The following is a 27,339-nucleotide window of genomic DNA, read 5'->3' on the forward strand; positions in this document are numbered from 1 at the left end:
TCAATCAGTCAATAAAGAAATCTTAAAAAAAAAAAAAAAAAAGAGCGGGGCCTAATCTGATAGGACTGGTGTCCTTACAAGAAGAGGAAGAGACACTAGAGCTTTCTCCCTCTGCACGTGCAGAAAGGAAAGGCCATGTGGGGACACAGTAAGAAGGCAGCCATCTACAAGCCAAGAAAAGAGCTCTCACCAGAAACCAACCCTGCTGGTACCTTGATCTTGGACTTCCCAGCCTCCAGAACTGTAAGAGATAAAATTCCGTTGTATAAGCCACCTGTTTGTGGTGTTTTCCTATAGCAGCCTGAGCAGACTATTGCATCCTGCTTTGGGGCTCCTGTTAGTTTTAGCTTGGCTGAGACTTTTTCAGAGCTGCACTGCAGTTTGAGGTTCCTCCTACCAACCCTCCTTCCTTCCCTCTCTCCCTTCCCAGGTGTTAGACCAGCATCACCAAGTGAAGGCTCTCCTGGTCTCCTCCTCTCCCTCTCCTTCATCCTTCACAGGCATCCTCCCCAATAAATCTCTTGCACATCTGGTGCCATCTCGGCATGTGAATGCCTCCAGAGGACCCAAACCAATATGTGATTACTCTTCTGCCTCTCAGAGCCTCAGTTTCCTGGTCTGTAAAATGGGGGTAGTCACAGTGCCTCTCCTGTGGAGCTGCAGCTAGACTCTGGAGTCTGTGGGTGTGGAGCCCATGTTGACGTGCTGGTACATTCCACAGTGGTGAATCTAAAGTGGGCAGAGCTCACAGGGGGACCTATGAGTCCATGCACCTGCTTCACTCAGCAAGAGTTTGTTGAGCATCTATCTGTGGGGGGCACAGGAGTGGCCCTATATGTAGCTGACATCCCCGTCAGATAATATGGATGGGGAAAGGACTTATCTTAAGAGCATTAGGAAGTGACATGTTCTAATCCGCCTTTTTCAAAGGCTCATCCAAGCTGCTGCAAGAAAAATGGGCTGTAGAGGGTGCCAGACAGGGGGCTACTGCAATAGTCCAGGCAGCGATGCTGGGATCAGGGCGGTGGCAGGAGGAGTGGGGGGAAGTGCTCAGACACAAGAGGTAGATAGGAAGAACTGACGGGGTGTGGGGTTCTAGGCTGAATAGCATTTCCCCAAATTCATGTCCATCCAGAACTTGTGAAACTGACCTTATTTAGAAACAGGGTCTTTGCAGATGAAATCAAGTTAAGATGAGGTCGACTGGATTAGGGTTGACTAATCCAATGACCGGTGTCTTTACAATAAAAGGAGAGGACACAGAGAGACAACACACAGGCAAAGCCCTGTGAAGACAGAGGCAGAGATTGAAATGATGTGTCTACAAGCCAAGGAATGCCAACGATGGCCCGCCACCACCAGAAGCTAGGAGAGAGGAATGGAACAGATTCTCCCCGTGCGCCTCCACAAGGAACCAACACTGCCAGCACCTTGATTTTGGGCTTCTGGCCTCCAAAACCGAGAGAATAAATTTCCATTGTTTTAAACCATCCAGTTTATGGAAATTTGGCATGGCAGCCTCTGAAAACTAATACATCGTGTGTACTCTGGAGGTTCAAAGTCCAAAGTCAAGGTGCTGGCAGAGCTGTGCTCTCTTGATCTGTTCCACGCTTTCTCCTAGCTTCTGGTGTTGCTCGCATCCTTGGCATTTCTCAGCTTGTGGTGGCATCACTTCAATCTCTGCCTCTGTCATCACTTGGCCCTCTTCTCTGTGTGTCTCTCTGCTCTTCTTCTTTTTTTTTTTTCTTAAATTTATTTATTTTTGGCTGTGTTGGGTCTTCGTTTCTGTGCGAGGGCTTTCTCCAGTTGCGGCGAGCGGGGGCCTCTCTTCATCGCGGTGCGCGGGCCTCTCACTGTCGTGGCCTCTCCCGTTGCGGAGCACAAGCTCCAGACACGCAAGCTCAGTAGTTGTGGCTCACGGGCTCTGCGTCATGCTCCGCGGCATGTGGGAATCTTCCCAGACCAGGGCTCGAACCCGTGTCCCCTGCATTGGCAGGCAGATTCTTAACCACTGCGCCACCAGGGAAGCCCTCTCTGCTCTTCTTATAAGGACACCAGTCATGGTGGATTAGGGTCTCACCCTAAGGACCTTGCCTTATCATGATCACATCTGCAAAGACTCTATTTCTAAATAAGGTCACATTCACAGGTACCAGGGGTTAGGACTTCAACATATCTTTTGGGGGCACACAATTTAACCCATAATACATGGCAACTGGCTGGATACCAACTGTGAGAAAGGCAGGACTAAGGAGCTGCTAGACTCCAAGTCTCATAGGAAGGAAGTTCTTACTTAAGCCTAACCTACTTCCCTCCTGCTGCACCCATTTCACCAGTCGTCCAGGAAGACAAGTGTGCTTCATAAGACAAAGCAGCAGGTGCTGGGCTCTGATCCTCCTGTATGTTCATCCTCTCCAACTAAGGAACAGGGCGGTGGGTTGAGTATGGTCCCTGCTCTGAAGAGTGCATAGCAACGATGATCACTTACTTCCCCAGGCATATTCCATTCTTTATTTCCTCCCCACAGAATTCCTAGACTTTACGGCGCGTGGGTAAACTCATTTCTTCCCAACTCCCCCATCTGGGAGAAATCCACGGAGGTCTGAGCTACATTGCTGGGGATTGAGTTAGGCAGAAAAAAAAATATTAGCATTCAGATGACTGGAAGATTCTGCCAAGTTACACATAAGTAAAATGCTCAGCTGGGGTAGCTGAAACATCCAAGGGCTTCCTGCTTACTTTGTCCAACTGGTATTAGTTGATGCATCAGCTAAACGTCACTGGCTGCTCTTACAAATACAAAGTGAAAGAGACAGAAATGACAGCAAATCTTTGAAATGTTGGGAGGAGGTTTCTCAGAGAACCTGACAGTCACAGGGGTCTGGGGGCATCTAGCTTTCATTCTTCAGCAACCCCTTTCTCCCAAGACCTTTCACATAGCAGGTGCTCAAGAAATGTCACTTGTTTTAAGCATCTAAGTTAGTGGTCATTTGTTACAGCAGCAGGAGGAAACTAATACAGTCTGTAATTCAGCCATTTATTCATTAGTACCTTTTTACTGAGCACCTGCTATGTGTCAGATACCATTTCTTCGGTTGCTAGATACTTCCTGAGCATCTACTTAGGGAAGTTTCTGGGCCCTGGAGACACAGCAGTAAATAAGAGGAAATTCCTGCCTTCCTGGGGTTGACATTCTAGAGGGGAGAGATGGACAAAGGACAAATAAACCAACGGCTGTAAGGGGGCTGAGAACAAAAACAGCAGGGTTGGGGGAGAGAGTGGCCTGAGGTGTGTGCTTGGGGGCAGTGTGCTAATTGAGGCAGCCTGGTCAGGGAGGCGACATTTGAGCAGAGCCCTGAAGGAAATGAGGAAGGCAGCAGGGGGCTGAGAGAGAATAATCCAGACCCAGGAAGCACCAGGAGAAACAGGTCCCATTAGACCAAGACACGCTGGCAGACCATCCTGACCAATCCCCCTGAGTCACTGTCCCACAAACACAACTTAGCTTCATCTTCACAACAACTGACCCATTTTACTGATGAGGACATGGGGCTCAGAGAGGCTGGTGATGCCCGGGTAATTCTCGGTGCCAGCTTCACCTCTCCTCCCTGTAGGCTGGTCTGGGTGCTGGTGGGTGGTGATTGGGTTCAGAGCAGGCTCTGGCTCTTCAAACACTAGTTTCTGGTCTTCATCCTCCCAACTCTAGCAAACATTCATTCTGGGGCAGATGGGGCACCCATATCCAGGAAGCTGGGGTAAAGAGCAGATGAGATGCCCACCCAGCATTGAGGCAAAAGCTCCAGGGAACTGACATTTCTTCATCCCCACCACCCCCCGCACCCTGACATACGCCAGGTACTTTGCAGATATTTATACCTCATTTAATCATCAAAACAACCACATGAGACATTGCTATCCTCCCCATTTTCCAGATGAGAAAACTGCAATCCAGCAGAGGGAAGCCACTTGCTGAAAGAGGCGGAGCTGGATTTGAACCCAGGGTGGCCCAATCGTCAAATGCTGCTGACTCATGTCACACCTTAAGCTGCATCTACCTGCCCCCCAAAATATTACCAACTTGATATCTGTCCTTACGTGATTTGATGTTTTTAACTTAAATATATTTTAAAGGAATATTTGTTTCACTATTGTAAGTAGATCATTGGGATTCTGTATCATAAAAAAGGTGTTTTAACCATTAAAATAAATACAAAGGAAAAATCAAGAAACTGATGTTATTAAATTCTAGTTACATCCCCATTGCCTGCTCAAGACCTTGAGCTTGAGGCCGGCTCTTCCTTGGTTAAAAGGAGAGATTCACAGGTGTTCTATGGGCATTTAAGATGCTTTAGCACCTGACTGAGACTTTCTCTAGAAGGAACTAGAAAGGTGATACCTGGTGCGCAATGTATTCAAAGTCTGTGTTGCGCCAGGTACACCAAGGCTGCTCCCTAGGTCAGGTGACCCCACTTGGGGAAGCGCGGGGTCCCGCTGACCCCCAGTCTCCAAAGCGACCTGTGTCCCCCTCCAACGTCTGGCAAGCCGCATACCCCAGTGTCAGGAGAAGTGACAGAATATCCCTGTAGCTCCTCGTCTGGAGCCAGGGAGCCTGGCTTTCTGCCAGGCTCAGTGCTTCCACTGGAAACCTTTCAGCCGAGACACGTGGCTGCCCAGAGCTGTGAGCGGGACTTTATTTCCCCCACTTCACTCCTGCAACATACACACTGTCAGTATATAGACAAGGGCAGTGGCAGCGGGAATCGAACGGCTTTAGATCCAACCTGAATAATAAGCCCAAAACAGGGGACCCCAAATCAGAAGTGTTTGACTACATATCCTTTGGATTAATTAAGCACGTTGGCAGACACGGAAGATCAAATACGAACCATCCGAGGTGGCAGGTCCCGATGGGCATGCGGGGAGGGGGAACGTCGTCAGGAAGTAGAGTGCCTTTGTCTTACAGCCATCAACTTGCTCTTTATGCATAAACTGCTTAATAAAATGACTAATTCATTTTGGTTACGTTGGATCTAAACCCCTAGAGAATACTGCCAGCGGATTTATAATATTTTAATCTCACACCAGGCTTTCCAAAGCCGCTGTAGGAGGAGATGGATAGAACATCATCTATTCCATCTTCTACCACTAGCTGATGCTGTTGGTGTTTTTTTAAAAAAGTGTCTATGGGGCTGTGTGGGAGAGTCGTGAATCTAGGGAAAGATGTCTCATTCCTCCCACTGTGTCCATCTGAAGGAAAGCGGTGCTCAGAGCTTTTTTTAGGAAAGCTGGAGCCGCAAAGGCTGTCCGAGAGGCTGTTTAGAAACACATATATGCAGAAGTATGCGTGTGCCCCTCCAAAGTATCTCTGAGACAGAAGCCTTCTCCCATCTGGGCCCCGGCTCCGGGCGCCTGTGTGGGCAGGAGGTTCAGGCTACTGACGGCGGCAGCGAGCCTAACTTTGATCCTTTAATCCTAACTTTTTGATAGCAGATGGGCTGCCCAGCCCTTGTATGCAAATGGGGGCCGTGCTTTCTTCCCTCCATCGCTAGGGCTGGCTGCTTCGGGGTCTCCCGGCTTAAGCACGGACAGAGGGGCTGGAGAGGGTCTTCCTTCTTGGCACTGGGTGGTGATGTAACAGTAACACCACCACCAACAGCAACGGCAGCCACTGGTCTACTGAGCATTTACTGTGTGCCAGACACCAGTTTAGGATTTTGTACTCTTCACCTTGCTTAATCCTCCCAGAGGTACCAGAAGGTAAGTGCTTTTCCAGAGGAGGAAACAGAGGCTCAGAGAAGTAGAGCTAGTTACTCAAGGTTACCCATCCAGGGACCGGCAGAGCTGGGACTCAAATCCATGTCCATTGTAATAAAAGCAAAGTTTCCATAGACTAAGCTGCACAGGAAGTTCCAGGCAGGCAGGGACAGTGTCTGTTTTGCTTAACATTGTGCCCCTGGTGTTGAGGAGAGTGCCTATCAAACAGTAGGAGTTCAATGTCCGTTGAATGCATTGCATGGGGCTACTACCCTGTGCCAGGCACCATGTTAAGTGTTCTCCATTCCCACTGAATCCACCCAATGGGCCTATACTTAGGTGAGCTCATTATCCATATTTCACAAGTGGGGAAACTGAGGATCAACGAAGTCAGGTGTGACACAGGATGCACGGTGGCAGAACGGGGACTGGCCCCACCCTGTGAGAGGGTCCTTCAGCCTAGAGTCCTGCTAGCGCTCCTCCTGGCATCTCTCTGCTCCCTGAATTTGGAGCTTTGTGACTCAATTTCTCCTCAACAAAAGTACCAGCCTTTGGAGCCCTGGGCCAGGAGGACCAGGTGTACTTGTCTGTGAGGGGTAACGTTCTTCCTCCAGCTAACACATCTGCATTTCTACAAAGGGCTCATCCTCTCACCCTAGAACCTCTCAACTTACTGGCAGCAAAGACCCTTAGCTGTTTTTCACTGTATTTAGATGGCAAATCTCTAATGTTTTTGTTCCAACCCTTTCAATTTTTTTTTTTCTTTTTTGGCCACACCATGCAGCATGCGGAATCTTAGTTCCCTGACCAGGGATCGAACCTGGGCCCCCTGCATTGGTAGCATGGAGTCTTAACCATTGGACCGCCAGGGAAATCCCCCAACCCTTTCAATCTTAAAATTAATCCTGCATCTGGGTTTGGAGCCAGGGATCAAGATTCAGGCTCCACTACCTCTCTGCTGTGTGACCTTGGGCAAGTGGCTTGACCTCTCTGATCCTGCATTGCCTCAGCCACACAGCAGGGCAGGATGGCAATACCTACCTTCAAGGGGCAGAGGGGATAAGTGAAATCCTTTCTGTAAGGGGCTGAGCGCACTGCCTGACACACAGGGAGCACCCAAGAAACCACCCCACAAGGATGGTAGCTCATCGTTTAAATTCAAAGGCTGCTCTCCCTGAGGCACCTCTCCTGGCCTTCCCACCTTGAAGCCCTTTTTCTGCTGGGTGTTCTGGCCGTCTGTCTTTGGGTCATGTGGCCCCTGCTGGACTCCAAGGGCAGGGCAGGACTCAAGCGTGAGTTCCCACAGGGCTCAGCACATGGTAGGTGCTCAGAGAATGAGCTGATGAAAAGCCACAGCTGAAACGCCTGTCATCCCTTCTGAAAGGGAGCAGCCGTTTATTGAGCACCCACTGGGTACCAGCATCATGCTGGATGCTTTCCTTTAATCACCTTTCAACCCTTAGCTGCCAGGAGTAGTAAAAAATCAGACAGGTGGCCAGGGGGAAAGGGCACTCCTGGTAGAAGAAATGGCAGAGGCAAAGGTGTGGCAGAAAATGGGGAGACAATGCCTTTTGAAATTAAGTACCATCTCTGGAAAATCTGCTGTTAAACTTTTCCTTTTTTATGGGTTAAATAACCTTTTATATTACCCTTCTGTGCTCCCCTGAGCTCAACAGGACCAAATGGGCAGAGGCATATACAGGGAGGAAGGGAAGGAGGTGAGGGCAGCCAAAGACAGCAATGGGTCTCTCATTACACTAAAATCCGTATTGCCTTTATCTGCAAAGGTGGCTTATCCACTAGATGGCAGTAGAACTAGTCATTTGGGACAAACACAATGTTAAATTCTTAACCCCCCTTTCTACTTCCATCACCATATATTTCAAATGCTTCAAAGATTCAAATTTCTAAAAATTCAGATCACAAAAGTACTTAAAAAATCCTACAACCTTCAGGCGAGAGGGGTTTTTTAAAATATGACAATAAATCCAGAAGCCATAAAGCAAGGTCTGGTAAGATTTCCTACTTTCTGCAAATATTTTTTGAATGCCTGCCATGTATCATATACAAGAGACATTGTAAACAAAGTTAAGAAACAAAAGGCAAACTAGGGGAGAAGATATGAAACACATTTACCAGGACAAAGGTTAGTATCTCTAATATACAAAGAGTATCTACAAATCAATAAGAAAATGATCTCTCTGATAGAAAAATGGGCTAAGGGTACATGAATCAGTGATTTACAAAAGAATAAATATGAGTGGTTCATAACATGTGAAAAGATATTTAGTGTAACAAATAAAGAAGTACAAAATAAATCAACAAGGAGGAAAAAAATTCTTATTCTTTCTGACCACTTTTCCTGGGTTTGTGGTCAATACGTGGCTACAATACATTCTCTTTCCCAAGTTTTCTTCCTCACTCTTATAACTACAGTATAGTACCGATACGCATTGTGTTCCCAAGAACCCCGAATACCCAGTGTTGGGAATGGGGTTCAGTATATTACAATACAGCCACACAAGAGACTGTTACACAAGAGGAACCAAAGTTACTCAGAATCTGTAATCACACAGAGAAATACAGATGCTTGTAGTGGATGAAAGGAAGCAGGATTGAAAATGGTACATGCAGAATGAATGACCATTTTGAAAAAGTACATGCAGAAAAGATCAGATAGGAAAAACAACAAAATATTACCACTGCTCTTCTAGTAGGTAGTTTTCCCCTCCTATTTCCGTATTTTCTGAATTTGACGGTAGGTACATGCAACTTTTATAATTGCGGAGAAAAATTTAAAAATCCTACACATTGGAAAGTATTGTCCTACTGCACATTCAGTAACCCTGTAGTGTAAACCTCTCACCCCACGTCCTTGATAATTGACAGAGCTGTATGAAATCCACAGCCAATGCGTGTGACTCACGTAACTTATACCCTGATGTCAGCTTTGCAGTGGGCTGCTGATTATCCAACCTGCCAAATGCTTTCATGTATAGGTACAGAATCCTCACATTGACTGATGAACAGGTTCTATTATCCCTCTGCTAAAGACAGAGAAACCAGAGTCAGAGAGGTTCAGGCCCCTGCCCAAGGTCACACGGCTCAAAAACACCAAGCTGAGAGTCCCACCCCACTGTGTCTGATGCTACAGCTCGATCAACCTAAGCTGCCCAGCCTTGCCTCCTGAAAGGAGGAGCAGGGAGAGGAATGCCTGTGAGGAGTTGCCATCTCCTGCATCAGAATTTTAAAAACCAAAGTAAAGCAAAAAAAAAAAAAAAAATTTTTTTTTGGGCACTCACCTCTCCCTTCTTATCTCTTCAGCAGTGTTCCTCTGCCTGCCCTCTTACTTGCTCTTTCCTTGTTTTCTTTTTAAATTTCTTTCTTTTTGCTTTTAACTAATCACTCAGTTAATAAGTTAGCTCTCTGAAGCTTGGGTCAGTACCTAGTGACTCTATGAACGCAATAAAGAAATCAGCCGTCACCGGTACGTAAGTCAGAAAGGTTTAAATCAAATCATCCTCTACAACAATGACATTAATTATGCTTTTAACACGTTTTACTGCTTTTTTTCCTCACTTCACGCCACATCTGTGTGAACAATATCCAAAAGATTTACGGTTTTCTTTCATAATTACAGACATACAGGCTGCACACTTATCAAAATACTTGCTGAGCAATCACGCTATATCGCATTCTCTGCCAAAGATTTGTGTTGGCAGCAGTCACTCAAAACAAAAATGTTGAATCAGGACTTGTGTGGCTTCGGGGGGGAGGTGTGGAGGGGAAGTATTTCGACAAATAATTTGCCTGTCAAGAAGTATAAAAACAGGAGAGTGTTCATCCTGGCCAATTTTCCAGGAGTGTTATTTTTATGGAGGGGCTGGGGCGGCGTGTGCGGCAGGGAAGCTCCGAGCACCAGCAGCACATCTGACATTTGGTTCTTGTGTCTGAGGATACAATTTAATGAGAACAAAAATATGTCCTCCTAATTCCCCTAAGAAATCATTAGAACATTTTGTTATTCTTAAATGTCTTGCAAATGAATTAGAGCCCTGAAGGGGCTGTTCGTATGGTACGTCTCCATCAGTTAAGGCTCCTCGTTCTCTAGCTCGGTGACAGCTGGGGATGTACGTCCCCCCACCCCTCCATTTCTGGGGAGTAGAGTTGGGAAATCAGACACGTGGAGTCAGCACTAGGCTTGGAATGACCGTTTGGGGAGAGGGGCAAGAGGGCACGGGAACTTTCCAGGAATTCCATGCCAATCTCGGGAGCGCTCACGGTCCCTGAATGGCACTGCGGTTCTGGCCTCGTGGGTTAACATATTTTCAGAAAGATGAGGGTCCCATAGTGAACCCCACAAATGATGCTCTCTCCCACATGGGGGCTGTAAGCCCCTTCTCTCCCCCAAACGCTCCCCTGGGTTTGAGACAACAGGTTACTTGAGTGATGATCTGTTTACCTCTGCCACCAGAATGCAAGTTCTCTGAGGTCTGCGCCCGTGTCTGTATCGGCAGGCTCATGGCTATATTCCCAGTGTCTAGTGAGTGCTGGGCACATAGGAGGCACTCAATAAATGCCACCTGAGTAGATAAACACGTGACAAACAGAAGGCACTAGTTGAAAAAAGTACCTTTTCATTCAAATAACTCTTCTCCCACTTTCTGCGTCTGAATCTTATTTCTAATTCATTCAACAAACAATTATTAGGTGCCTACTGTGTACTGGATTCAGGGTACACAGGTTTACTATGACTCAGTCCCAGGCCTGGAGAATTTCACTTGTCCTAGGGACACAGAGACGATGATAAGAACAGTTAACTCTTAGCAAGCGCCACTACGTGCCATGCACGCTGAAGCCTCCCAGTGACCGTATGAGACAGACTCTGATATTATTCCCAATTTATAGACGTGAAGACTGAAGCTCAGGGAGGTGAATTAATTCGTCCACAGTTACCCAATGAGTAAGTGGTACAGGCAGGATTTGAACTGGGGTCTGAGCCTGGAAACACAAGCCCATCTCAGTGCTGCCCCCTGGTGCTTTGGGTTGCACAGTCTCAGTGGCGAATGACAGTGGAAAGGTACTATGAGGCCCGGTGGAGGAGCTGGGCATGTGGACTCGTAGGAGGTATCTCTGGGGTCTGTACTGGGTCACCCTCCACTGTCATTCGCCACTGAGACTGTGCAACCCAAAGAATTGAAAGGAGTGGAAAATAAGAGGGTGTATTTTTCCAAATTTTTTCCCAGATAGCTCTGATAAGGGTGGAGACATCATAAGCAAAAAGGCTGCAAGGAATGGGGTGGCCTCTCGGACTCTCGGCCACGTGCCTGGTGTGGCCCTCAGTAAGGGTGATAACGACCAGGGCTGCAGACACGGCTGTCTTGGCTTCACACCACAGAGCCATGTCCCGGCAGGGGAGCCACAGAGCCTGCAGGGCTGTGCTGTCTGGGTCCAGCCATTCTTGCCGCCAAAGCATTCTAACTGAGAAAACCCATGTGGCCATGCTGCCTTCCTGCGAGTGCAGAATCAGGGAGAGCACGGGACTGGAGCAGAGCGAGTCGAGTCTGCAGGTGCCTCTGCAGTGGGCTGAATGGTGACCCCAAAACATACATCCATGTCCTAATGCCTGGAACCTGTAAATGAGACCTTTTTTGGAAAAGGGTCTTTTGCAGATGTAATTAAGTTAAGGATCTTGAGATGAGATCATCCTGGATTATCTGGTTGGGGCCTAAATCCAATGACCAGTGTCCTTATAAGAGAGGGGGATTTGGGACTCAGAGACACAGAGGGAAGAAGGCCATGTGCAGACAGAGGCAGAGATTGGAGTGATGCAGCCACAAGCCAAGGGACACCTGGAGCCACCAGAAGCTGGAAGAGGTAAGGAAGAGTCCTCCCCTATTGAAATACAGTGTGTAACGTGAAGGATGTAAGTCACTCAGCTTTCTGCTCCCTAAACCAAACAGTGTTTGTCTTCGGAGGGAGCACAGCCCTGCCGACACCTTGATTTCAGACTTCTGGCCTCCAGAACAGAGAGAGAATAAGGATTTGTTGTTTTAAGCCACCCAGTTTGTGGTAGTTTGTTACAGCAATGGGAAACGAACATAACCTCCCACGAGTAGCCAAGTTGTGACATGAGCAGACATTCTGGAAACAGTTGTTGAATGTATCAAGAGCTGAGTCCCATCTCTCCCTGGCTGTGAGGCATCAGGCACTGGACTCAACCTCTTGGTGCCAGGGAGACAGGGACTGGTAGGGCCTGTTCCCTTGGGGCTTGTAACATGCAGAGGGTAGAGCACATGCAACTTCTACACCTGGCCGGTGCTTCTCTAACTGTGACATGCTCCCAGATCCCCTGGGGAGCTTGTTAAAACGCAGAGGCTTCAGTGGCCCGAGGTTCTGTATTTCTAACGAGCTCCAGGCGAAGCCAATGCTGCTGGTCCGTGGACTACACTTTGAGTAGAACAGGCTAGAAGACCTCCCTCACCACCCAGCCCACGTGCTTTTGGAGGGGAAGCTTCACATCACTGTTGCTGTATTAGTTTCCTGGGGAAGCCATAACAGAGCACCACCCACTAAGGTGGCTTAAAACCACAAAAGTGTTTATTCTCTCACAGTTCTGGAGGCCAGAAGTCCAAAATCAAGGTGCTGTCAGGACTGTGCTCCTTCTGAAGGCTCTAGCGGAGGATCCTTCCTTGCCTCTTCCAGCTCCTGGTGGTCTCAGGCATTCCTTGGCTTGTAGTTGCATCACCCCAAACTCTGCCTCTGTCTTCCATGGCCCTCTTCCCTGTGTCTGTGTCCCAAAACTCCCTCTCCTCTTCTTATAAGGACACCCTTCATTGGATTTAGGGTCCTCCCAAAGTCCAGGATGATCTCATCTCGAGATCCTTAACTAATTACATCTGCAAAGACCCTGTTTCCAAATAAGGTCACACTACGAGGTTCAGAGTGGACATAAATTTTGGGAGGACACTATTTAAACCACCACAATTGCCCAAGACAGATGGAACGAGGGACTTTCCCATCCCCTGCACAAAGATCTCACAAACAACCTTGACATCAAATATAAATGACTTTGCCTTCTCCATGGCTCAGCCTAGAGTGGGATCTCATTTTCTTCTTCATAAACCCCCAGCCCCAATCACCCCTGATAGCACTAATTCCTGCAGCTGTGTGGGTGAAGGGAGTTAGCACAGTGGAGTCTTCTCCCAGCTCCACCATTATTAAGCAAATCACTACATTCTGGGTTCCCATCTCTAGGTCAATAAATGAAAACGTTGCAGAGGACGGGCCATTTTAAAAAAGGGAAACTTTTTGCAGAAGTATATCTACATATTTAGGTACACAGTTGAAGGCTCTCAAGCTGATCATACTTCTGTAATCCACACCCAGATCAAGAAGCAACATCTCCAGCCCCCAAAGGCCCCTCCCAGGAACTATCGCCCCATCCAAGAGAAACCACTCTCTTGACTTCTAACAGCACAGGTGCCTTTTTTTTTTTTTTAGGTGAAATTCTGTAACGCAAAATTTACCGTTTTATAGTGAACAATTCAGTGCCAGTTAGTACATTCATGATGTTCTGCAACCACCACCTCTATCTAGTTCCAGAACATTTTTATTCCCCTAAAAGGAAACCTCATACCCATTAAGCATTCACTCCCCATTCTCTCCTGCCCCCAGATTGGTAACCACCAATCTGATTTCTGTCTCTATAGATTTGCCTATTTTGGGTACATCATACAAATGAAATCATAAACTGTGTGACCTTTTGTATCTGGCTTCTTTCACTCAGCAGCATGTTTTTAAGGTTCATCCACTCTGTAGCATGTGTCAGTACTTCATTACTTTTTATGGCTAAATAATATTCCACTGGATTGGTAAACCACATTTTATTTATTCATCCACTGATGGACATTTGGGTTGTTCCCCCTTTTAGCCATTGTGAATAGTGCTGACATTAATTTTTGCCTGTCTTCATATTTTATATAAATGGAGTCATACAGTATATGCTCTTTTAGGTTTGGTTTTTGAGGAACATCAAGTTTTTGAGGTTGGCCGTGCCATGTTGGAGGAAACGTTTGCAGTCTTTCCTCCAGCGCCCTCTGCTGGCAGAGAACACTGGGTGCCTTCTGCCCCTTGTGGCAAAGGGATGGGGGTTCTGGTGGGCAAGACACTCGGCTCCCCAAGGAGATCCAGGTGGGAGATCTTACCAGGAGCCCCCCAGAGCTCCCTGGCTGATGTTGGAAGGCAGTGGGGTAAGATGGAGGAGTCGTGTGGGGACACATCACACCAGATTGGGTGTAGACCCCCTCAGTCCCTACAATTCCTACCCATGGAGGGCCTGGCCTCACCCAGGAGTCTTGGCCTGTCCCCAGATGCCACTGAGAGGAGGTCCCTGTGTAACAGGCCTAACAGCAGTTTATTTTTGTTAATTATTCACTCATGGAGCCCAAGCATTTCTTACCTGGTGCTTCAATTAACTGCTTGTAAACGCTCAGGAAAGCGGCTTCGGCCTCCTGACTTCTCTTACTAAGAGCCACCACCTTTAGAAACAACAAGAGAAAGAATCACGTGTGACCACGGCATCTGTGTCTAGAAGCAAATTTGATCATTTTCTACATGTGCAAACACAGGATTGGGGGGAGGAAGAAGGGAAATGAAGAAGGGAGAAGTATGGAGTAGACTGCCAAAATTAAGGTGATGGTGGCTGACTCCTTTGCCAGAGCAAGTTCTAAATAAATAGCCTTTGCCTGTTAGAAAAAAGAAAAAAGTATGGAGTAGAAAGTCTGGGTTCAAGTTTCAGCTCCACTGCATCTGGCTGTGTGACCTTGGGCAAGTCACTACCCCTCTCTGATCCTCAGTTTCCTCATCTGTAAAATGAGGGTAAATAACAGAAACTACCTCTTAGGCCTGCTGTGAGGATTAAAGAAGCTATATATAAGTGCTTAGCACAGGGCCTGGCACAACAGTAGGTTATTAACAGCTGTTACTATTATTCCTGTTATTAAAGGGTAATGTCGGAGGTTCAAATATGACACATTTTGTAGGAAAGTGGGACACATCTGGGGAATATGTCTTGCCACTGAAAATTAAAGAGAAATTGTTGAATCTCTAGTAAGATATCAGTTTCAACAAATGTCAAGAGTGACAGTTTGTGAAACAGTTCCCGGCATACCAAAGGTGCTCAATAAATGCCTCTTGACTGATGAATACACCAAATGACTGGATGACCAGTGGTGAGGAGCTACTTTCATGCATTCGTTCTCTTGCTCACGGACTTTTATTGTTCTGCCAGTGAGACTCTGTAAGATGTGTTTCTGGGGCTCAGCACCAACTCATCCCTCCGCTCCTGGCTGTGAATTCTGAGCTCCGGCCTCACAGCTGCCTTGATGCTGGCTCTTCTTGGCCAGTCCCCTTGGCATTAGTCCTGGGCCTTCCTGCCATACTTCTGGACCAAGCTCCTGGCACCCACAGGTCACCATCCCTACCTCCTTGAGGACACACTGGGCTGGCATCCCCCTTTGGACTGGAACAGAGCTTTATTCCTCCTGGCACTGACATACCTCTCCCTCTGGTGCCAAATTGCTAAATGATGACTCTATCAGAGCATCTACTTGTCAACACCCTCTTTCAGAGCTGGGCTTTTCCTATGAATCCCAGTAACGCCATTTGGGGAAGTGTCTGTTACTGAATTCCTCCCCTCAAAGTAAGCTCTGTGAGCATGTGGTCTGGTGCACAGAAGGGGCTCAACATAATTTGTTGAATGAACAAATCCAAGTGGGTAGCACTGACTCTAGATCCTGTCTGTGACACCATTGTAGAGAAATGGCAGGGCCCAATTCTGAGACAGTCTGCTCACAGAGGTGATCAACCGAGACACAGGTCCTGGAGCCAGGCTGCCTGGGTTCAAATCCCAGCTCCACCACTTATTATCTGTGTGTCCTTGAACAGGTGGGTCACTTCAATCCCTGTGCCTCTACTTCCCCACCTGTAAAACGGGGATAATAATATGACAGCCTCCCTCAAAGCGTCGCTAGAGGATCAAATGACTTAACACAATGTAAAGCCCTTTGCAAAACTCCTAGCATGCATTAAGCCCCATAGACATGTCACCTCTTGGTATGATCAACCCTTTCCTTCTTGCCTGTGTGGACAGGTTCTGCCCAGTGCTGGATGATAAACTTCAGCTGTGCTCATCTCTGGTGTCCTATGAAGACCACCTGAGAAAAGCCTCACCTCCACACACAGCAGGGCACTCTGGGAAGAAGAATTTGAAAACCATAGCAGTTTCTCTGCAGCTTCCAATATGGCAGCCATGAGCCTCATGTGGGTACTAAGCACTTGAAACGTGGCAAGTCCAAATCCAGATGTGCTATGAGTGCAAAATATGCACCGGATTTCAAAGACTTAGTTCAAAAAATGAGAATGTACAATAGCTCATCAGCTATTCTTATGTTGATTACATGTTGAAGTGATAAAATTTTGGGTGTGCTGGGTTAAATAAAATATATTATTAAAATTCATTTCACCTGTTTTATTTTACTTTTTAAAATGTAGGTACTACAAAATATAAAAGTACATGTGTGGATCACATTATATTTCTATTGGACAGCATGGCTTGAAGGTTTTACAAGGCCCACAGAGAATTTTTTATTTAAGAGAGGTGGAGAGAAATATATGGTGGATGTTGAGCAAGTGATTTTGAAAAGGTCAGTTACAAAAGCTCTTTAAGCTCTCTCGTTGTTATTCTGAGAGCAGTCTCTGGTCGCTTACCTTCCAGAGTGAATGACAGTCTCTCATACATTCAGCAAACATTTGCTGAGCACCTGCTATGTGCCATGAACTGTGAGCTGAGAACTCAGCGATGGATAAGGCAGCCTCAAGCCCCACCCTTTGAGGACTCACAGCCCAGCGGGGAGACGGACATTAAAGCAGAGTCCCCAGACAATTCATTAATTACATGTGCTAAACGCTTCAAAGGAAAAGCACAGGGGGGCCTGAGAGTGTGGGGGGAGACTGACCCAGTTTGATGGGTGGAAGGAACATCAGGAATTATCTCCCCAGAAGGGGAAGATGGTGATGGACAGAAATAATGTTCTAGAATCTAGGCAACGGGAAGATTTTTATTCTTGCTAAGATGTACAAAACACAGTTCCTGCTCTGGGGACTCACAGCTGAGTGGGAGACACAGCAATGCCAAAGAGGAACTGTAACACAGGAGGAGGTGATGCAAACACTGGAGTCTCCAGATTAATGTGAGGAGGGGGCAATTAATTCAGAGTTTGGGGGGACATCCTTGATGCACTACTAATAATACTAATGTAATATTCAGAGTTTACCATGTACCAGATGCTCTTACTATTCATAATCATCCCTCTCCATACACCAATCACTGAAGGTAGCTGCTGTCATTATCCCCATTGTACAGATGAGGAAACCAAGACTCAGCGAGGTTAAGTAACTTGCCCAAGGTCACTCAGTAAGTAAATGGCAGAGTGAGATTCACACCAGGTCTGGGGGTTGAAATTACTGTTCTGAATCCAGATGTGGGCCCCTTTCTCCTGGATAGAAAAACCATCCCAGCCAGTGGGGACAGTCATTCGGACCCCATTTGGATGCTGATGCCTTGAGATGCTATCTATGGCTGTACCAGGTCAGGTGCTGCTATGCTGCTGACCTGAGGTCCAAGAAAAGCCATGAGAAACAAAAGCAATTCATCTCCCGATCCCTAGATGGAGAATTATCAAAGATGAGCCAGCACAAAGTCTGAATGCTTCATTTTACAGTCGTCCATGCTCAGCATGTGTGGTAGCTGGAGTTTACGATAGGCGTAAGAATGTTCTATTGACTTCTAATTTATTTCTTTTCTTTCTTTATTTTTTTGGCTGTGTCGGGTCTTAGTTGCAGCACGTGGGGCCTTGGTTGAGGCATGTGGGATCTTTTGTTGCGGCACGGGTTCTTTGTTGCAGTGCTCGGGTTTCTCTCTAGTTGTGGCGTGCGGGTTTTCTCTCTGTAGTTTGCAGCACGTGGGCTCTCTGGTTGAGGCGCACGAGCTCAGTAGTTGTGGTGCGCCGGTTTAGTTGTCCCGCAGTATGTGGGATCTTAGTTCCCGACCAGGGATCGAACCTGCGTCCCCTGCATTGGAAGGCGGATTCCTTACCACTGGACCACCAGGGAAGCCCTGCTATTGACTTCTAAAAAGGAATTCAGGGCAGAGGTGAGGGCAAGTCACAGAAGATCCCTTTATTGTTTCCCGGTCCCTATGCATAGCACCCTCTACTATCCATTCATGGTGCTTATCAGTTGTGTATTGATTATCTGTACGACTGTCTCCTTATAATGTCAGCCCGCCCCATTAAAGCTGTGCTGTCCAAAACAGTAAGCACTAGCCCATGCGGCCAGTGAGCACTTGAAATGTGACTATTCAAATTCAGATGGGCTGTACGTGTAAAATATGGGATTTCTAAGTCTTAGGAAGAAAAAAGGAATGTAAAATATCTCAATAATTTTTATATTGATTTTATGTTGAAATGATAATATTGTGGACATACTGGGTTCAATAAAATATATTATTAAAATTAAACTCACCTATTTCATTTTACTTTTTATAACGTAGCTACTAGAAAAATTTAAATTACTTATATCGTTTGCATTCTTTTTTTTTTTTTTAATTTATTTATTTATTTTTGGCTGCGGTGAGTCTTTGTTGCTGCGCGCGGGCTTCCTCTAGTTGCGAAGAGTGGAGAGCGGGGCCTACTCTTCCTTGCAGTGAGCGGGCTTCTCATTGGGTGGCTTCTCTTGTTGCAGAGCACAGGCTCTAGGCACACGGGCTTCAGTAGTTGTGGCACTTGGGCTCAGTAGTTGTGGCTCGTGGGCTCTAGAGCACAGGCTCAGTAGTTATGGCCCACGGGCTTAGTTGCTCCACTGCACGTGGAATCTTCCCGGACCAGGGCTTGAACCCGTGTCCCCTGCATTGGCAGGCAAATTCTTAACCACTGCGCCACCAGGGAAGCCCTATCGTTTGCATTCTATTTCTACTGGACAGCGCTGTTCTAGGTCAAAGGTTAAGAAACTATGGCCCTTGGGCCAAATGTGGCCCTTCATCTGTGTGTTTAAATAAAGTTTTATTGGAACACAGCTACAATCATTCTTTTATGTATTGTCTATGGCTGCTTTCATGCTATAATGGTGGAGTTGCATAGTTGTGACAGACACTCTGGTTGCAAAGCTGAAGACACTTACTCTCTCTGGCCCTTAACAGAAAACATTTGCTGACCCCTGCTTTAGAGGTTCACCTAATGGCTGGACAATATTTTCAAAAGCAGAGATCAAAAAACATCCTGGAATGGCACTAGGTCTGAATTAGTTCAAGTTTAGGGCTTCCCATAGTAAATATGACTCTTGAAGACAGTAGTCATTTGGATGTCCTGCCTCGTTCAGTCTTGTTTTAGAGCAATGACCCTGCCTACTTCTAAAAGGCCAGGCCTGATGGCATCAGGGCCTGATCCAGTGCTGGGCCCAATGTCATGAAGCATCTCTTGGCCTCAGTTTGTTCATCCATCATGTGGGAATAATACTCTCCATTTGTCTAAGAAGCTGTTGGGGGAGGAATGGGCTAACATGTGGTAAAGACTCCCATGGAAGTTGGAAAAAAGCTTTCTAATAAAGCAGATAATTCTTATTCCAACCATACAGGATGTCTTTTCCAAGAGCTTCAACTCTAATGTATTTCACCCACGTGCCCAGAACAGGTGAGCTCGGCCTAAATAAAAGGCCATGTGTTTCTGCCTCATGGCTGGGTCCTACAGTGCAGAAGGGCCGGAGAAAAGGGTCCAGAATGACAGATTTGGCTTGTGACAGGCAGATCTTTGAAGGCCATCTGGGGGAGGAAGAGGAGGAGGAGGAGGTGGCGGCCAGCTACAGACACCAAGAAGGTCACCATCAGAAATAGCTCAGCGTCTGATGAAGCAGGCGGCATTCACACTACCCGAAGTAATATAAGGGGTGAAAATGTGTTTGGTCCCCTGAGTATGAAAGTTAACAGGTGTAGAACCGGTTAAGCCAGAGGAGAGGCAAAAGCCTGCTCTAGCTGCCCAGCATTTGTCTGTCAGGTGGTTAAAAAATGGCAAGTTTGGGGGCCCCCCGAGGCTGTGCTTCCATGACTGTCTGAGACAGCAGTGACAACATCTACGGGCTACTGAGAACAGCTCTGTGCTAAGCTCTTCACAATGAACAGAGTTTCCAGAAACTGAATCTTTATTCTGTGTTCAGTGCCTTATCTCTGGAATGTCTGCATACAGCTCTAAGACGTGAGCACTGTTATTGCTCCCATTTTACAGGGGAAGAAACTGAGGTTCAGGGAAGCCAAGTCACTTGGCCAAGATGCAAGAACTAGTTATTGATGGAGGTGGTATCTGTGCCTAGCATGCTCTCATTCCAGGGCTCAGAACTGCAACCAGAGACCAGTGTTTCTCAAAGTGTGCTGCACAGTCCCCCGGGCATGAAAAGAGGGAGGGACCTGTGATCAAGCCTGTACCCCACTTGCTTTCTCCATGGATTGCACAAAATCTACTAGCACACTGGATGCTCTGACGAGAGCTGCAGAAGAAAATGCTCTTCAACTCAGCTTAGCCCAGTGTTTTCCCAAATGCATTTGGTCACGGAGCTTTTTCATCAGAGAATAAACTTAGAAACTAGGGTTCCGTGAAACACACTTTGACACAGCTTCCCTCTACCACTGGGTCCTGGGCTCTGGGGAGGGTGGGGCACAGTGGTTCTGAGAGATTGGGTGGGGGGGTCTGATGCCACAGGAATTCTGGAAGAAACTGAAGAGTGATGGGCAGTTGAGAGGTGGGTGTTCAGAGGGTCTCAGAATCAGTACCTCAGAGGAGGAGGCAGAGCAATGAGATCGGAGGAGAAAAGGCATCAGCCCAGGATGGCCGGGGGCGGGCGGGCGGGAGAGTGCCCTTTAACACCCTCTGAGGCCTGGTTCTCCTTCTGGGGAGTGAAGATCCGGGGGCACATGGGGAGCAAAGAGGAGCAAGAAGAATGAGAGGAGACAGAGGAAGGGGGAATAGAGCATGAGGGTTATGCAGAGAGTCAGGGGCATGGAGAGCAAGGGGGAGCAGAGAGCTGGGGGTTCACAGACACTGAGGGGAGCAGGCAGGAGAAGGGGGTCATGGAGAGTAAGGGAGGCACAGACATGGAGGCGGATGGAACGAGGGCTCAGAGTGAAGGGAGCAGGGGTGTGGAGCACAGTGCGGGGAGCACAGAGAACGGGGGTGGCCGCGGCTGTGGGCCATGCAGAGGAGCAGCAGGAAACCCGGGCCGCCGCGACGCAGGGGAGTGACTGGCTCAGATGGGAAGGGGCTCGTGGTCACTGCTCAGGGGCTGCCGCAGGGCCTGGGGGAGGTGATGGTCCAGGTCCAGGGTGGTGCTGGAGAGAAGCAGAAAAGAACTGATTCGAGAGATGATTAGGAGGTAAGTTCCTAATCCAGGACATGGCTGGGGCTGAAGGTGGGGAGGCGCATGGGGGTGCATTTAGCCAAGAGGGAGGAGCAGACTCAGGGAGACACACTACAAGAGCAGTCTACAATCAGCTGAAGATCTTTCTGGCTATTGCGTTGAGAAGAATACATGTATTTTGGACTGTAAAGATTGCAGCCCAGGATGGGAAGAAGGTAGAAATTTCAAGGAGGCTCAGTCTTTCTAAGTTCTCAAAATGGGTTACCTTGTGAGGTACTGAGCTCCCCAACACAAGAGGCATCCAAGCACATGGCCATCTATCTCTGAGGATATACACGTACTCAGGGAGATTTATATATTAGGGAGCTTTGGCCAAACCATCCAGAAGGCGCACATCTTACTCTGAGTCTATGTGATAAATCCCTTTTACTTAGAGTAACATTCTGATGTCCTACCACTTGTAAAACGTGATAACAATTACCTTGTTTGGCTGATATGAGAATTATTATTATCAACAGTAACAGTGACTACTGAGCACTGACTCTGTCAAGCACTCTGCTAAGTGTCTGACAATTATTAACTCATTTAATCCTCACAACCCAGGTCGGGGGGGTGTTACTGCCCATTTAACAGATGAAGATATCAAGGAACAGAAGGGCCGAAGGCCATACCATGTGGGAGCTGGGACTCACACCCAGCTCAGTCAGACTCCAAAGCCCATGATCCTAATCCCCACTTGGGACTGAATCTCTGGTAGGGGTTTGTGGAAGGGGTTGGAATATCTGAAAGGGTTGAAGGAGCCAGGCTGGCAGGTGGGCAGGGGACAGCGAGGCCAGGAGAAGCCAAGTGCCCGGGTCTTCAGCAGGACCTGTCTCCTCTGCCTCACAGAGTGTGTTTGCTGGGGGCCTTGTTCCCGGGTGAGCACTAATGCTCTCTCTGCTGTATGTCATTGATGTGACTGAGCAATTGAAAATTACACTTTAATGTCAGGGCTTAAATAAGAAATAAGAGTTTGACTCTTGTTTTTGGTAGCTGTTGTTGAGCTGGGCTCTCTCGGCTCCTGTCTGGACGGGGCAGAAGGCTGGGACCCTCTCTGGCCTTCTGAGATCTCGGGGACATTCCCAAGGGAGGGTCAGAGTGGGTCCCAGAGAGGCCACATCCTAGCTGAGGCTCAGGAGCCAGCAGAAGCCACTTCTAGAGCCTGACGGGATGGAATAAAATTAACATATCTGGCCACCGTTCACTGTTTTGAATTCTCAGGTATAAATCACAAATTCATTTTAAATTGTCAGATGTAAGACACTAATTCAAATTCAAGCTTGGGCTCTGAGATTCCCTCTTCCAGGGCTGTAGGTCCAGCTTATAGATCCTCCTCCCAATGCCTCAACCTGCAACAGTGACGGACACAAGCAGGAGTTCAGTAACTACAATAAAAGCAAGCGGTATTTACTGAGCATCCACCATGTGCACGCTCCAGGGGAGGCATCCTGCCCCCCCACAAGACCCTCAAACACGTATTGAGTGCTGTACATGCATTAACTCACTCGATCCTTGCAAAACTTCCATGAGGTGGGGGGACTGAATTGTGTCCCCCCAATGTGACTATATTTGGAAATAGGACCTTTAAGGGGATAATTAAGGTTAAATGAAGTCTTAAGGGGATTGGTGTCCTTATAGGAAGAGGAAGAGACATCAGGCATGCAGAAGCATGGACAGTAAGAAGGCGACCATCTACAAACCAAAGAGAGAGCTCTCACCAGAAACCAACCGTGCCAGCACCTTGATCTTGGACTGCTAGCTTCCAGAATTGTGAGAAAATAAAATTCTGTTGTTTAAGTCACCTAGTCTGTGGTATTCTGTTACGACAGCCTGAGCTGCCCGTCTAGCTCCAGAAGCTGCCATCTCATGGCTGGGTTTGTCAGTTCTTAGGTCTGAGCCCCACCAGGGGAGAGTGGGTCTGTCTATTCACACAGCCTCGCACACAGTAGGTGCTCGATAAATGTCTGCTGAAGAACGAGTGTCACTGTCTATGTGTCATCCTTGGGGGTGATTCTCAGGCTGGAGAGGAACTGATAGCAGTGGGGCTCCCTCTTTAGAGTTGTCTGGAAAAGTACCAGGCACCCCGATTGGTGCTCGTGTTCTAGTTAAGGGAGAGTTTGTGCTTCGTCCCGACCTCCTCTGAACACCAGGCACTCACCCATCAGTCAGCATCTGGTGACAGGCCCGTGCTCATGCTAACTTCTCATCTGGGTGTGTTCCATTTCCCCAACCAGATTGTGAGCATCCAGAGGGCTGGGACTAGCTTTTTTTTTTTTTGGCATTTAAAAAAGTGAAATAAAATAATGCATGTAAAGTGTTAACATAGCGCTTGACACATCACCGATGTCCAATAAATTCATTTTCTCAACAGGTATTTATCGAGCATCTTCTAAGGATGGGGGCTGTTCTAGGCACTGGGTATTCAGTACCAAGCAAGACTGACCCAAACCTGTACCCTTGCAGAGCCGACACTCTAAAGGCAGAGGCAGGCAATAAAAGAAATCATGATACAGAAGGAGAGAAAGTGATCAAGTACAAGGGAGGAAAATAAAGCTAGAAGGGAGATAGGAGTCTGGGGTAGGGATGTGTGTCCTGCCTAGTAGGGCCAGGGAAGGCCTTGGGAGAAAAGAACAGTTGAGCAGACTTGTAGAAGGGGAGGGGGTGTGTCATTCGGCCATCTCAGGGAAGAATATTCCAGGCAGCTAGAATAGCAGGTGCAAAGGCCGTGGGGCAGAAATACGTTTGCCTTGTTTGGGTAACAACAAAGAGGCCAGTGTAGTGGGAGAAGGTAGGGGAAGGGGACGAGAAGAGGTCAGGGATCAAAGGGTAGGGGCAGAGCTTTGCAGGTCATTGTGAGGACTTGGGCTTTTTCCCTGAGGGGAATGAGTAGCCACGGGAGGGTTTAGAGCAGACGAGGGACATGGCCCACGTACATTTTAACAGGATTCCTCTGGCTGTCGTGTGGACAATGGACTGAGGGGGGGCTAGGGTGGAAGCAGGTTGACCAGGGAGGTGGCTACTTTAATAGTCCAGGCGAGAAGGATGGCATTTCAGAGCAGGGTGGTGTCAGTGGAGGTGGGGAGAAGTGCTGGGGTTCTGGATCCATTCTGAAGGTCCAGCCACAGGATTTGTTTCTCAGAAACACAGAGTAGATGTGGGGTGAGGTGAGAGGAAGAGGGGTGTCAAGGACATTTCATGGTTTGGGGCGTGAACAACTAACTGGATGATCTTGAACAGCTGCTGCTGTGATTTTCTCCTCCCTCGCAGTCCACAACAGGACAAGTAAGGAGTGGGCACTAAATCAACAATGACTGAATGAAAAAAATGAATGAATGAGATAAGGAAGGAACTTAAGAGGCTCTCTGAGCTAATCCTTCTGAACTACAAATAAAAACCCATGTCTAGAAGGATGATGGAGAATGACACCCATCTATGCTGCAACCCAAACTATGCTGCAACCTTGAAGGCTCTGTGGAGATCTCTTGCAGGCTCTCTGATGGAGTAACACCTAGTGTGAGGGGACAGAGGCCCAGGATCTGCCCCAGAGGTCCTGGCATCTCAGGGAAGCTGTCAGCAGCGTGGGAAACAGGAAAAGCTGGACCTGGGAGTGAGCGGACCTGGGTTCTGGTTTCAGCTGGGGCCTCGTGTCCCTGTTCACCTTTGGGCAAGTCACACCCCCTTTCCGAGCCTCAGCTTCCCCATCTGTAAAGTGAAGGTGCTGGGTTTCAGGTCTCTAACTCAAATTCACTCAAGCAGACAGACAGACAGACACTCTCCTCCCCACACATCGATCTCCACCCCACTGGGATTTTAATCAAAAGCAGTGCAAGGCCTTGGAAGCCCACCCAGGCTTGGATCGAGGGGTGGGTCTGCTGGGAGAGCAGGAGGGAGGAAAGAAAAACACCATGAAATTTTATTTTAATATTTGTAATTATTCCCAGGCTAAAAATAAGGCACAGAGTAAAGTGTTTTCAAATGTCGGCATTAATGAACACTTTTTATCCAACATAATGTGGGCCCCCAAATGCATTTATGTCAGGCTCCCTGAGATCTCGGAAGTGGTGCCCCACGCCAGGTTGGCTTTCACAGCTTGGAAGCGGCGCAAAAATGAAATGTCCCACAAGCGCAGGCTGGCAGGCCTGCTATTAGCAACAGTATAATCATCAATTATGTCCAATCACAAACTACTGATTTTATAATTATCAAATGAAGTTCTAACTTCTCACCTCCGCTCGGTGGCAGTTAATATAATCTCTCAGCTCAAAAAAGGAAGCTTTTTTCTTTTTTTTTCCTGCTCTCTCTTCTGGGGAAAAGAATTTCCAGGCCTCCACATAAGACTGCATTTAAATTGCTTGTCACTCAAAACAAAGGCAAACCACTCATTTGTAATTCACCAGCCACCTGAACAGACTGCCTGTTTTCCTTTAAGCATCCATGCACTGAAGCACAAAGATCATTTTTTCTATTGTTAAAATTGTATAAGCCGGGGCTTTTTTTAGCAGTGAATACACAATTTCACTTCTCTTCCGAGGGCTCCCAGCATAAAAGGGACAGGACAGGAGGCTTTCTTTAGTGCCTTACAAATAAATTTTGCTTTGGGGTATTAAAAAAAATCAACAATGTGCTTATATAATGAGTCCAAAAGCTATTAAGGCCATTTATATATGAGGGCAGGAAAGAAGTTACATTTCCCGTCCTGCCCAGGGTGTGGCCAGTATATGAAGTCAGATGATTGAGATTCATTCTCATGGGCGCTGGAAGCATCTGTGTTCAATTTCCTCTTTTTGGGAGCTGCCGATATCACAAATATGGCTCCGTGCTGATTGGCATTCGGCTGGCAGGCTTCAAGAGCAGAAGCAACCCAGGGGTGGGTGCCCCAGCTTGGACCTTGCTGTTCCAGGCAGGCTCTAGCTGTGTGCCTGACTTTCTGGCTACCTCACCCCAGAGGGACAAGCCATGCACGACTGTCATGAAGCCCCTATATGCAACCAAATTCTGTGGCTCAGCCTTTGACAACCAGGCCTGTTTTGACAACAGCTCAGTTTTTCTCTATAACTGATTATGATAATAATACTTTCCAATTTTAATCTAGAGCTTTTTATAATTTACAAAGACCTTTCACAGGAATTAATGCCTCTGAGCCTCCACTCACTCCCAGAGGTGGCTCTGGCAGGGAGGATGGTTCTTGTTTGAGAGGCCCAGAGGGGCTGATATGGCAGTCCCACGTCACACAGGAGACGTCAAGGCAGTGTGTGAACCCGGTCTCTGGATTCAGAGCCAGCTGTGCAGCAGAGAATTTGGGCCTGGATTTGTGCAACTTCCCACCTGAAGTGGGAGAGTAGCTTCCGTTTTTGGTAAATTAGAACAGACTCAAGTCCACCCCTAAAATGTCCCCTTCTCACGCCTGTATATGCTGTGTTTTCCTGAGTGTAAGGAATGGGGCTCCCGCATGCCCACCAGAAGTTATTCATAAGCCACAGCCAGTCTTTTCTTTGCAATAGCCATGAGGACTAACAAAGATTCCTGATTTAAAACAACAGTGAAGTTATTCTGTATGATACTGTGATGGTGGATACACATTATGCATTTGTCAAGGAAGACTGTACAACAGGAAAAGTGACTGCTTAATGTAAACAATGGACTTCAGTTAATAATACTGTATCAATATTGGTTCATCAATTGTAACAAATGTACTGAACTAATGCAAGATGTTAATAACAGGGGAACTGGGGTAGAGAGCTCTATACTTTCTGCTCAAATTCTCTCTAAACCTAAAACTGCTCTAAAAAATCAATTAAAAAAGAAAAAGAGAGTAGTGAACACGTATAAAGCAGGTACTAGGTACCAGGCACTGCTCTCGGTATTTATCACATTAACACATTCAATCTGTACAACAGCCCTATGAGGTCAGTAACATTATCTTCCTGATTTTACTGGTAGGGAAAACAAGATGTCAGAGAGATCTACCTTATTCAAAGTCACACAGCAAGTGGCAGAGCCAGGATTCATACTCAGGACACCAGAGCACGTGCCCTTAGCCATGAGACTAATGGGATTATCACTGGGTTCCCTCCAAAAGCCTGC

General features: G+C 47.3%; 1 protein-coding gene across 1 annotated transcript in view; it reads right to left on the minus strand.

Annotated features, from left to right (window-relative positions):
- The window catches only part of CUX2 (cut like homeobox 2), a 267,243-nt gene that overhangs the window by 47,507 nt on the left and 192,397 nt on the right, over nucleotides 1–27,339 (minus strand). The window contains exon 4 of the mRNA XM_057526567.1: nucleotides 14,216–14,294. Within this exon, the coding sequence (XP_057382550.1) occupies nucleotides 14,216–14,294 (79 nt within the window). The remainder of the gene's footprint in view (nucleotides 1–14,215; nucleotides 14,295–27,339) is intronic.

Source organism: Balaenoptera acutorostrata, chromosome 13 (genome assembly GCF_949987535.1).
Source record: "Balaenoptera acutorostrata chromosome 13, mBalAcu1.1, whole genome shotgun sequence".
NCBI classification, from domain to species: domain Eukaryota; kingdom Metazoa; phylum Chordata; class Mammalia; order Artiodactyla; family Balaenopteridae; genus Balaenoptera; species Balaenoptera acutorostrata.